General features: G+C 51.7%; 1 protein-coding gene across 6 annotated transcripts in view; it reads right to left on the bottom strand.

Annotated features, from left to right (window-relative positions):
* Positions 1-12136, bottom strand: part of PNPLA7 (patatin like phospholipase domain containing 7) — an 83004-nt gene that overhangs the window by 38207 nt on the left and 32661 nt on the right. For all 6 annotated transcript variants that reach the window (XM_042245313.1, XM_042245311.1, XM_042245314.1 and 3 more), the window contains 2 exons: positions 9622-9710; positions 9356-9502 (listed from right to left, as the gene is read on the bottom strand). In XM_042245313.1, coding sequence (XP_042101247.1) covers positions 9356-9502; positions 9622-9710 — 236 coding nt within the window. The remainder of the gene's footprint in view (positions 1-9355; positions 9503-9621; positions 9711-12136) is intronic.

Genomic DNA, 12136 nt, shown 5'->3' with positions numbered 1-12136 from the left:
CATCACTTCACAGGAAATAGATGGGGAAACAGTAGCAGACTTTATTTTTTTGGGCTCCAAAATCACTGCAGATGGTGACTGCTGCCATGAAATTAAAAGACACTTGCTCCTTGGAAGAAAAGCTATGACCAACCTAGACAGCATATTACAAAGTAGAGACATTACTTTGTCAACAAAGATCCATCTAGTCAAAGCTATGGTTTTTCCAGTAGTCATGTATGGATGTGAGAGTTGGACTATAAAGAAAGGTGAGTGCCAAAGAACTGATGTCTTTGAACTGTGGTGTTGGAGAAGACTCCTGAGAGCCCCTTAGCCTGCAAGGAGATCCAACCAGTCCGTCCTAATGGAAATCTGTCCTGAGTGTTCATTGGAAAGACTGATGTTGAAGCTGAGACTCCAACACTTTGGCCACCTGATGCAAAGAGCTGACTCATTGGAAAAGGCCCTGATGCTGGGAAAGACTGAAGGCAGGAGAAGGGGTTGACAGAAGATGAGATGGTTGGATGGCATCACTGACTCAACGGACACAAGCTTGAGTGAACTCCAGGTGTTGGTGATGGACAGGGAGGCCTGTCGTGCTGCAGTCCACGGGGTCACAAAGAGGCGGACACGACTGAGCGGCTGCACTGGACTGAAGTGGGTCGGGGACACTTGTTTGGTGGGCCAGTGGCTAAGACTGTGCTCCCAATGCAGGGGGTCCGTTCTGTACCCTGGTAAGGGAACAGATCCCACAGGCCGCACCGAACAGTTCACGCGCCACCACCAAAGGCACCAAGCGCTGCAGCTAAGGCCTGACACAGCCAGACACAAAAGTGAGCCCAAAGCAGGAGACGCGGGTGGGCAGGGAAAGACGCCACACCAGCACTCGTCTAAAGAGAGCAGGAGGAGCTACAGGAGCTGCAGACAGGAGCAGTCAGGCTTCGGAAAAGGAGTGCTGTGGGGGTGAAGAAGGGTGTTATATTAACACGATGATAAAGGAGTCAATTCTCCAAGAAGACACGACGGTCCAATGCTGCTGTTCAGGCCTCAGTCGCGTCCAGCTCCTTCTGACCCCGTGGATGGCAGCACGCCAGGCCTCCCTGTCTTTCACTCTCTCCCAGATTTCGCTCAAACTCGTGTCCATTGAGTCAGTGATGCTGTCCAACCATCCCATCCTCTGTCGTCCCCTTACTCCTCCTGTCTTCAATCCTTCCCAGCATCAGGGCCTTTTCTAATGAGTCAGCTCTTTACATCAGGTTGCCCAAGTATTGGAGCTTCAGCTTCAGCATCAGTGCTTCCAATGAGGATTCAGGACTGATCTCCTCTAGGATGGACTGGCTGGATCTCCTTGCAGTCCAGGGACTGCCAAGCCTTCTCCAGCCCCACAGTTCAGAAGCATCAATCCTTCAGCACTCAGCCTTCTTCATGGTCCAGCTCTCACATCCAGGCACGACCACTGGAAAAACCACAGCTTTGACTACATGGCCCCTGTTGACAAAGTGATGTCTCTGCCTTGTAACGTGCTGTCTAGGTTTGTCACAGCTTTTCTTCCACGGAGCAAGCGTCTTTTAATTTCATGGCAGCAGTCACCATCTGCAGCGATTCTGGAGCCCCAAAACACAAAGTCTGCCACTGTCTCCATTGTGTAACAGTCCGATACATAATGCATAAATGCTTAACAACAGACCATCAAAGCACATGAGACAAAAACTGATCCAGCTATAAGGAAAGCAGATGAATCCACTATGCAGCAGGAGTCTTCCACAGCTTCTACCAGCAACAGACCCAGCAGACAGGAAATCTGCAAAAATGCAGCCGAGCTTAACAACACCACGGATCGTCAGACTCGTTCGTGCGAAAACGGCAGGCTGTACCGTCTTCTCAAGCTCACATGGAACACTCACCAGCGGAAGCTGTGTTCTGGGCCACAAGCGCCTCCTCCCAGACTTAGAAGAGCAGAAGTCATGCAGTACCTGCTCCTGGGCTACGACAGAAGTGAGCTAGAGGCCAGGCGCAGAGGGGTAGCTGGGAAGCCCCAATCACTTGGAGGTTAGACACCCCAGGTCCAAGTAACGCATGGGTCACGCAATACCTCTCAAGGGAAATTTAAGATATACCGAGCTAAACGAAAATGAAAACGCAACTTAGTGTGTGCAATGCAGCGAAAGCAATACTTAGAGGGAAATTTACAGCTCTGACCACAAGCCAGAAAAGAAGAGCGGATGTCAGTAATCTAAGCTTCCGGCTAGGGAACCAAAGAAAGAAAAGCAAATTAAATCCAAAGTAAGTAGGAAAAAGGAAATGGTAAAACTGAGAGCAGAAATCAATGAAACTGCAAACAGGAAATCAATAGAGAAAAATCAACAAAATTGAAACCTAGTTCTTTGAAAAGATCAATAAAATTGATAAGCCTCAAACTTCCCTGGGAGTTTGAAGCCTCAAACTTCTGGTGACTAAGCCTCTGCACCTGCGATGTGGGCGGCGCGAGTTTGATCCCTGGCTGGGGAATGAAGACCCCACGTGCCAAGTGGTGCGACCGAAAAAAGCGACCACCTCTATCTCAGCTAGCCAAGGAAAAAGAGAGACTGGTGACAAATTGTTAACCTCAGGCACGAAACAGCGGCATCACTGCAGATGCCGTGGAGATCAAAGGACCGTAAAGGACCCCACAGCAGCTCTGCGCCCACAACGCGGACCGCCTGGATCAAATCAGCCGATTCTCTGAAAGACACAATCTGCCAAAATTCACACAAGGAGAGAGAGACAACCTGAGCAGGCCTATATTTATTAGGAAATTAAGTCAATAATTAATAACCCTCAAAACCAGAAAGCACTAGGCCCGGAAGGGCTCTCTGGCAGCGTCTACCAAACGTTCGAGGACGGAAAACAGCAGCAGGCGGGGCACCACCTAGCTTATTCCACGAGGCCAGCACTTCCTCACACAGAAGCCAGACAAAGACGTCCCAAGAAGAGGGAGCCACAGGCCAAGCTCCCTCATGAGCAGGTTCAAAGGTCCTCAGCAGAGCGCTCGGCACAGCGAACCCAACAACACGCAGAAGGGGCTACACACAACAACCAAGCGGGGTTATCCCAGGTGCGCAAGGCCGGTCCAACCGTCAAAAATCAGTGACGCCATCACGTCAACAGGCTAAAGGAGGAAAATCACAAGAGCCTTCCAGTGAGTGCAGGGAAAGCATCTGACGAACGGCGGCCCTGGTGGGGAAGAGCGCCCCTGCCAGTGCGGGAGCCACTGGCGCCGCGGGCTCAGCCCCTGGGTGGGGAGATCCCCTGGAGCAGGGCACGGCAGCCCACGCCAGCATTCCTGCCTGCAGAAGCCCCTGGACGGAGGGGCCTGGTGGGTTCCAGTCCATGGGGTCGCACACAGTCAGACATGGCAGCGCGACTGAGCAAGCACACACGCAGTACTCGCTCATGGTAAGAACGCCCAGTGAATCCGACGGAGGAGAACCTCCTCAACTCGATAAAGACCATCTACCAAAACAATTACAGCTAACAGCATGCTCACTGGTGGGAAAATCAAAGCCTTCCCACTAAGATCAGGAGTAAGGCAACAGTATACAACTCATTCCTTGCCAACAGTATACAACATTTCTTGTAACACAGAAAAGGAAATACAAGGCATAAGGACTGGTAAGGAAGACGTAAAAACTGTTTTTGCTCATGGATAATGTGATTGTCTACAGGAAAAAATTTAAAAAAGAATCAACAACAAAAAATTCTTATAACTAAGAATTTTGTGCATGAGGTTAATAAGCAATTTCAGCAAGGTTACAGGATGCAAAGTTAACACACAAACGCCAATTGTTTCCGTATATACTAGCAATGGATAAGTGGAATTTGAGATTAAAAACACAATAACATTTACATTAGCATGCCTCAAAATGAAACAGCTAAGCATAAATCTAACAAAACACGTGCAGGATCTCTATGAAGAAAACTAAAACTCAACGAAAGAACTCAAAGAACAATGAAATCACTGGAAAAATATTTCATGTTTATGGAAAAGAAGACTCAATATTGTCATGATGTCAGCTCTTCCAGCTTGCTCTGTAGGTCAGTGCCATCTCAACTGAAATCACTGAAAGTTATTCTATCGTTGCTGTTCAGTTGCTGAGTCACGTCCGACTCCGGGACCCCATGGACTGCACCACACCAGGCTTCCCTGTTCTTCACCGTCTCCCAGAGTCTGCTCAAACTCATGTCCATTGAGTCAGTGATGTCATCCAACCATCTCATCCTCTGTCACCCTCTTTTCCTCCTGCCCAAGGACAGCAAGGAGATCAAACCAGTCAATCCCAAAGGAAATCAGCTGTGACTATTCACTGGAAGGACTGACGCTGAAGCTGAAGCTGCAATACTCAGACCACTCGATGCAAAGAGCCGACTCGCTGGAAAAGTTATACTGTGGACATAACAAACTGATCGCAAGGCGCATGTGAGGCAAAAGGCCCGGAACAGCGGACACAACACTGAAGGAGAGCAAAGCTGGAGGACTGACACCAGCTAACTGCAAGACTTGCTGCAGAGCCAGTTACCGAGACCGGGGGTACTGGAGAGACACTGACAAAGAGCTCAGTGGAACAGAACACAGAGCCCCGAACAGACCCCCAGTGAGTGCAGCCAAGTGGTCTTCGACACGGAACAACGGCAATGGTTAAATGGAGAAGAGAAAGCCTTGTTAACAAATGGTGCTGGAGCACCTGGACATCCACATGCAAAAATCAATCCAGACACAGACCAGAACTTGACTCTTTAAAGAACTAACTCAAAATGGATCATGAAAGTGAAAGTGAAAAGTGAAGACAGATCATAGACCGAAATATAAAGTGGAACGCTACAGAAACCCTAGGAAGATGGCCACAGGCGCAAATCTGAATGGCCTGGGATTGTGTGAGGGGCAACACACGTGTGACACCATAGCCACGGTCCACGACAGAAAGAATTCATGAGACGGACTTCACTGAAATTAGAACCTTCTGCTCGGTGAAAGACACTGTCAAGAGAATGAAAAGACAAACCACTGATGGGCGGAAAACATTTGCAAAAGACACATCTGATAAAGGACTTTTATGTAAAAATATAAAGAATACACAGAACTCAACAATAAGGAAACAATAAGTTTTAAAAAGGGGCCGAAGACCCTAACAGACCTCTCACCAAAGAAGAATCTCAAATGGCAAATGAGCACGTGGAAAGATTCTCCCCATCATATGTCATCAGGGAGATGCGAATTAAAACGGCGAGCTGTCGCTACCCGGTCATAGAGGCGGCCAAGACCTGCAGCACTGACGACGGCGAGAGCTGGTGGGGAAGGGCCAGCGGGGCCACTCGCTCACTGCTGGCAGGAACGGGAACCCGGCAGAGCCAGTGCGGGAGGCGGTGCAGCAGCTCCTCACGAAACCAAGCATCTAATACACTCTTACCACACAGTCCTGCCTCCACACCCCGAGGGTTTACCCAGATGAGCTTAAAACTTCAGGTCTACACAGGCACATACCGCAGCTTCACTCGTAGCTGCCTAAAGTTGGAAGGAAGCAAGATGTTCTCCAGCTGATGAATGGACAAATGCCCTCTGACCCGTCCAGACAACGGAACACTGTTAACCTCGGAAAAGCCGCGAACCGTCGAAGCATGAAAAGACACGGCAGCAGCTCGGACGCAAGCTCCTAAGGAGGGGACCCCATCTGGAAAGGCGCCCTACGCTGCGTGCTCTGTGCCTGGCAGGATTCCAGCTCCGCGGCCTTCTGGGAAAGGCTGAACCACGGCACCAGAAAAAGGGCAGGGGTCGCTGGAGGCTGGGGAGGAGGATCAGCAGGAGAGCACGGGGGCCTCGGGGCAGCGAAACCGCTCCGCGTGAAGCCGCAACAGTGGGCACGTGTCAGCCCACGGGATCCGAGCCCACAGAAGGCACGGCCGCAGTGAGCCCACGGGAGACCCTGGGCTCGGTGCCGACATCGCCAGGCAGGGTCCCGAACTGTGACGGGTGTCCCGGCCGGTGATTACAGAGGAGGTGGTGCGCACTCTCGGGGGCAGCAGGGACACGGGAGGCCCCTGCACCTGCTTCATTTTGTCGTGAACCTAAAACTGCTCTTCTCTAAAAGATAAAATCCGCTGTAAACAACTGTTAATAGTGGGAAAAACCATTTCCTGACGACCGCTGAGGAAACATGAACACTGGTGGAGTGGACTATGTTCTGAGGCCTTTCAGCACTTGAACTGTGAGGGTGATACGGCTCTGTTTTGAAACAGGGTCCTTAACCTTCAGAGAGGGACGATGTGGCACAATACAGTGTCTGAAATCTTCCAGGCAGAAGATAACTGGAGGAGGGGTTCGGAACAGAGTAGTAAAGAGACCAGCTGCGAGCAGAGGATTATTGGTTGGGTGACAGGTACATGGGGTGCGTAAGGTTATTTCCACTACCTTTTTACATGTCTAAAGCTTTCTATAATGAATAGGAACATAAAAAATAAATCCTGGATGTACCAATTATTGAATATGAAAAATAAAATAATACAAAGAAGTTTGTTTAAAATTATTAAAATGAGACTAAGAAAATATCGACTAAAATAATATGAACGTTTTATTGATGGATTAGACGGAATAAACAGACTTTTAAGCATAACTGAGGAACTCTGAAGTCCAGCTTTGGGGCATCTGGTTGGCCCAGACTTCTGGCAAAAGGAAAGAGAACGCCTTTCTGAAGGAAATGAAGCCACCTTTGGTCTCCTGTAATTCCCACAAATAAACACTACATATAGCACACAGCTGCCAAGGAAAACCAGGTCCAGTCAGAGGTGAGACACCACAAGCCAGGGCCAGAGGGGACAGACGAGGCCAAGCGACCCCAAGGGCGGGACCCCACAGCAACAGGCATGCAAGCGGGCGAGGCGCGTGACAGCTGGGCTCGGGGCAGCAGAGCCAAGAAGCGGGCCTGCCGGCACGGTGATGGGAGAGCCAGCCTCGGACTCAGTCCCAGGCGCAACGGCAGGCCTGCTTCCGATAGAACTCAAATAAGAACATCGACATTTACGCTTCTTTCAAAGACTTTTATGACGAAAACGCAGAAGAAAGCAGAAGAGGCGATGCGCCCCACTCCAGTCCTCTAGCCTGGAAAATCCCTCGGACAGAGGAGCCTGGCGGGCTGCAGTCCACTGGCTCGCTGAGGGCCGGACACGACTGAGCGACTTCACTTCCACGCACTGGAGAAGGAAACGGAACCCACTCCAATATTCTTGTCTGGAGAGCCCCAGGGATGGGGGAGCCTGGTGGGCTGCCGAGAGTCGGACACGCCTGAAGCGACTTGGCAGCAGCAGCAGCAGCAGAAGAAAGGGCAAGATTCATAACGGGTAAACGAGAACATACGTTCGTTCGAGTCTTGAGGGCTAAGAGAGGAAATGGACAGAGGCAATACTTGGAGAGATAATGCTGATAATTTGCCTACAGTGATTGAGAGGGACAGACCAAAGAAGCCCACAGAGTCTCGTGCAAGACGAGTAACAAGAAACCCGTGCTCAGTTCTGTCAACGACACCGCGTGATCCGAGAGAGCCTATCCTGACAGCACCAAGGAGACAGCTCTCCTCAAAGGAGGGAAGACGAACACGCCCTCCTCCGCAGACGCTCAGGCCGGAGGCAGAGCACTGCTGCTGCCTTGCCCCGGGACTCAGCCCAGGAGCCGCGAGCTGCCCCTCAGGAGGCTGAGCCCCGCAGGAGGTGGGGAGTCACGCGCCAGCCGCGGCCTCCCTCTGCCCGCCCGGGACCTGGCACGCGGCAGCATCTGGACCAGTCTGGCGGAGGCGCCGTGTGCCCCAATGCTGGCCCGAAAGCTGCCCCACTCAGGGGCTGTGCTGTGCACGGGTGCCGATGGCAAAACCTTCATGAAAGTTCCCAGTTCCCGCCCAGGGAGGCCCCATGAGCTGAGGGGTGTGGGAGGCCCCCATCCATCCCTGTTTTCTGGGGCTCAAGGAGGACATTGCCCTGCGTGGCGCCAGAAGCGAGACAGAAACCGCAGAGGAGTCAGGCCAGATCCCAACAGAGACACTGGAGACAGCATGACTCTGAGCCAGCCAGGTAGTCGTGAGCAAAAGCACATCAATCCAGTCCTTCCCTGCATTCCGCACAAAAATTAATCCCATCCGCTTTAAAACCTGAGAAAGGCGTGACAGCAGAGCTTTTTGAAGACAATATATAAAAATATTTATGAACCCAAAGTAAGGAAATGTTTCTTAGGCACAGAAAGCACTAACCATAAGAGAAAAAAGCGGTGCTGACTGCACTGTAGTTACAAACTTCTGTCCACCAGAGACCATTCAGAAGGCAGAAAGGCAAATCCCAGAGATGGCCACGTGCAAGACCTACGCAGCACAGGACTCTCGTTCAGAAACTGGAAAGAAACCCCAGACGCCTAACAGTGAAAGACAGACGGGCAGCAGGCTCCACATGCTCCCCCACCAGACGCAGAGACAGTGAGATGTGAGAGACGCAGTCCCACCAGCACCAAGGAGATCGCATTAACGCTGAAACCCAAGCCCACACCCCCGCTTTTATCTAAAATGGAAAAGCCCCCAAATTCTGACTGCTGGCACAGAGCCCTCACCCACCAGCTTGGAGGGGACACAGACCCGCGTGTGACTGAGCTCAGCACTGGCATGGACGGAGCCTCTGGCTCAGGCAGCAGCGTGGGCGCAGACTTGGAAGACACACAGGACGCGTCCCTTTTACCCAGCGCACATGTGGGCGCTGGGGAGCCGTCCCCCGGAAGGAAGAGGGGTCGTGGCTGGGAGCACTAACAGTCTAGTCTGGGACGAGGTGGCTTCATACATTTCTGTTCAGAAGGCACGCACAACTCTTTATGTGGAGGGAAAAGACAAATAAAACCATGAAAGTGATGAACACACATTTCTAACCCTTTGTTAGCATCCTGAGTGGCGCCCTGTTCCCTGTGGACACCCAGAGGGCAAGGACCCCAGACTGCCCTGGGAGGGGGTCTGTGGAACACCAAATCAGGACCATCAGGATGCCGTCCTGAGCCCTGCCCGGGGGAAGGGGCAGCCACTGCCACCCCTACTCTGGAACAGCTGCCTGAAGAAGCGGGACTTCTGAGGACAGGGTCTCCAAGACAGGCAGAAGCCTCCCCGATCCCACCCCAGCCAGAGGCGGCAGCGGGGTTACCTGAAGAAGCGGGACTTCTGAGGACAGGGTCTCCAGGACAGGCAGAAGCCCCCCCGATCCCACCCCAGCCAGAGGCGGCAGCGGGGTCACCTGAAGAAGCAGGACTTCCGAGGACAGGGTCTCCAGGACAGGCAGAAGCCCCCCCGATCCCACCCCAGCCAGAGGAGGCAGCGGGGTCACGCACATCCAGCTTCATCAGGGTGAGCAGGTCCTGTGTGGCAGCTCTGAGGATGGAGTCTGTCTTCTTGCTGGCAACAGATTCATCCAAGGTACCGTCCGAGTTGGGGAGGACAGCCGATGGGGTCTCTGCAACAACCACATTCTTCTTGGACTGGAGAAGAACACAGGCAGCGTGATCAGAAGGGTGCAGGTAGCCAGCCAGCCCGGGACCTGACCCAAGACGGGCCAGCAGGAAGCTCCAGCGCAGGGGTGGGGCGGGGAGCTCCCTACCTTGCTGGCCACCGCGCCACCGGGGCGCTCTTCTGTGGGCGGCGGGACCCGGGCTCGGTCACACACCATCCTCAGGTCTGAGGCGGCACCTGCAAATGGAGGGGAGACTCAGGATGCCGCGCTGGTGCCCTGTGCACACCAGGTCCTGAGCACCCACCCAGGGCAGGGCTGGCTGAGTGCACGGCCGTAGGTGACCCTAGACACAGAGCAGCCTCAGGCACTCGCAGAAAGCTGCGGCCACAGCCGCACGCCATGCAGAGGACGGCCAAGCCCAGTCCCAGGCACAGCTGGAGGAGCACGGCGGGCCACTCCCAAGGGGCCAGTGAACCTGGGAGGCGGGAAGGAGCAGCTGTGGGTCTGCCTACAGTTTGAGAGCAACTTGGTGGCTCAGAGGTTAAAGCATCTGCCTCCAATACGGGAGACCCAGGTTCAATCCCTGGGTCGGGAAGATCCCCTGGAGAAGGAAATGGTAACCCACTCCAGTATTCTTGCCTGGAGAATCCCATGGACGGAGAAGCCTGGTGGGCTACAGTCCACGGGGTCGCAAAGAGTTGGACACGACTGAGCAACTTCACCTCCACTTTGCCTCAATACCTGGGGCAAATGAACGCAGTTTGTACTCGTATGAAAAGGTAGAAAATGGATTACTAACAGGAACCAGCCATTCCCTTCTCCAGGGAATCTTCCTGACCCAGGGATCGAACTCGAGTCTCCTGCATTGCAGGCAGATTCTTTACCATCTGAGCCACCAGGGAAGCCCCCTACAAAGACCAATCTCCACTAATTTTTTCAACATTATGTTTCATAGGAAAATATTTAAATCTGTATTGAGATTTTCTTATATTAATAAGGTTTTGAAATGTTTAAAATAAACACAGCAGTTAATAACCACTTTTGTCCATCCTAAGAAATATGCACTCATAATATCTTATTATTATATATACCAATATGCTATACTATTATATTATTATTATCAATGTCAAAGCATCACGATACCAGTACCTATTTGAAGAACCACGCTCCCCGTGATAAACACGCACATGTGGAAAGTCATGCTCCTCCTCACTGGCCCGCTGTCACACTCACACAACCCATGAGACCTTACAGCGCTGTGCACAGGGCCTTCCCTGGCGGTCTAGCGGCCGAGACTCTGAGCTCCAGTGCAGGCGGCCCAGGTTTGATCCCTGGTCAGGGAGCTGGATCCCACATGCTCCAACTAAGACCCAGGGCAGCCAAATAAAAAAATAAAAATAAAAAAATAAAGATAAAATGTTGAGTACAGCTTGCCAGTTTATGGAATTCGATCTGCAGTTGGTTGAATCTGTGGGTGTGGAACCTGAGGGCCCATCTGAGGGGCCATCTGACCGCACTGCACCCTTTCCCACGAGGGCCCTGGGTCTGGTACCCACTGCAGGTTCTTTCAGCAATCTCTCATGACAGCCGAGGGATGACTGAGCATATCTCAGACTTCTGCCAGAATCACGTCCTCTAAGAGAGCATTATCTGCACAGACCGGAGGAAAGGCAAGTCTGTCCCTATGTGGGCGTCAGCTAGATATATTCGTGTAACTGGATACGCCGCATGCAGATTTTGTTATATATGGATTGCTATTATTTTTAGTTATCTGTTATTTATTTTATTTGAAAAAAATCACTAAACATGTTTTTAATATGGTGGAGCAAATGGATAACACATAGAAGAAATATATCCCAACCCCACCCACTTCAGACAGAAGACTCAGTTCTAGGTGAGTATGAAAGATACAGGCTTCCCTCGTGGCTCAGCTGGTAAAGAAGCCGCCTGCAATGCAGGAGACCCCGGTTTGATTCCTGGGTGGGGAAGACTGGCTGGAGAAGGGATAGGCTGCCCACTGCAGTGTTCTTAGGCTTCCCTTGTGGCTCAGCTGGTAAAGAATCCACCTGCAACGCGGGAGACCTGGGTTTGATCCCAGGGTTGGGCAGATCCCCTGGAGAAGGGAAAGGCCACCCAGTCCAGTATTCTGGCCTGGAGAATCCCGTGGGGTAGCAAAGAGTCGGACACGAGCAACTTTCACTTCCACATGAAAGAGAAAATGTCAAATCTTACAGGCAGATTTCCTAGACAGGACACAAAATATATTAACCACAAAAGGAAAAATCTGATCAATGGGATTCTTAAAAGATTTCTATTCATCAAAGGATACTATTAAGAGAGAGAAAAGTGATCAGAAAATATTTTTAATACATACATGCACCAAAGAGCTCATACAGAGAATATCTAAAGAACTCGTACAAATCCATAAGAAAATGAAAGGAAAATCAAGCGAAAAGGGCCAAAAGGGAATAAAAACCCCACCCCCAAGGAGATGGAGGATCCTCAGGCTCACAAGTCACCAGAAAGACAGGGCAAGGCCTGGGTGCAGGGCACACGGGGGCTGAATGAGAGGAAGGCTTCCTGGGGGCGCCGGGGCTGCCGAGCCGCATGGCTCCCAGCGGGCAATAAAAACCCCACCCCCAAGGAGATGGAGGATCCTCAG

Source organism: Ovis aries, chromosome 3, assembly GCF_016772045.2.
Source record: "Ovis aries strain OAR_USU_Benz2616 breed Rambouillet chromosome 3, ARS-UI_Ramb_v3.0, whole genome shotgun sequence".
NCBI lineage: Eukaryota > Metazoa > Chordata > Mammalia > Artiodactyla > Bovidae > Ovis > Ovis aries.
This window is presented reverse-complemented; position numbering and strand designations above follow the sequence as displayed.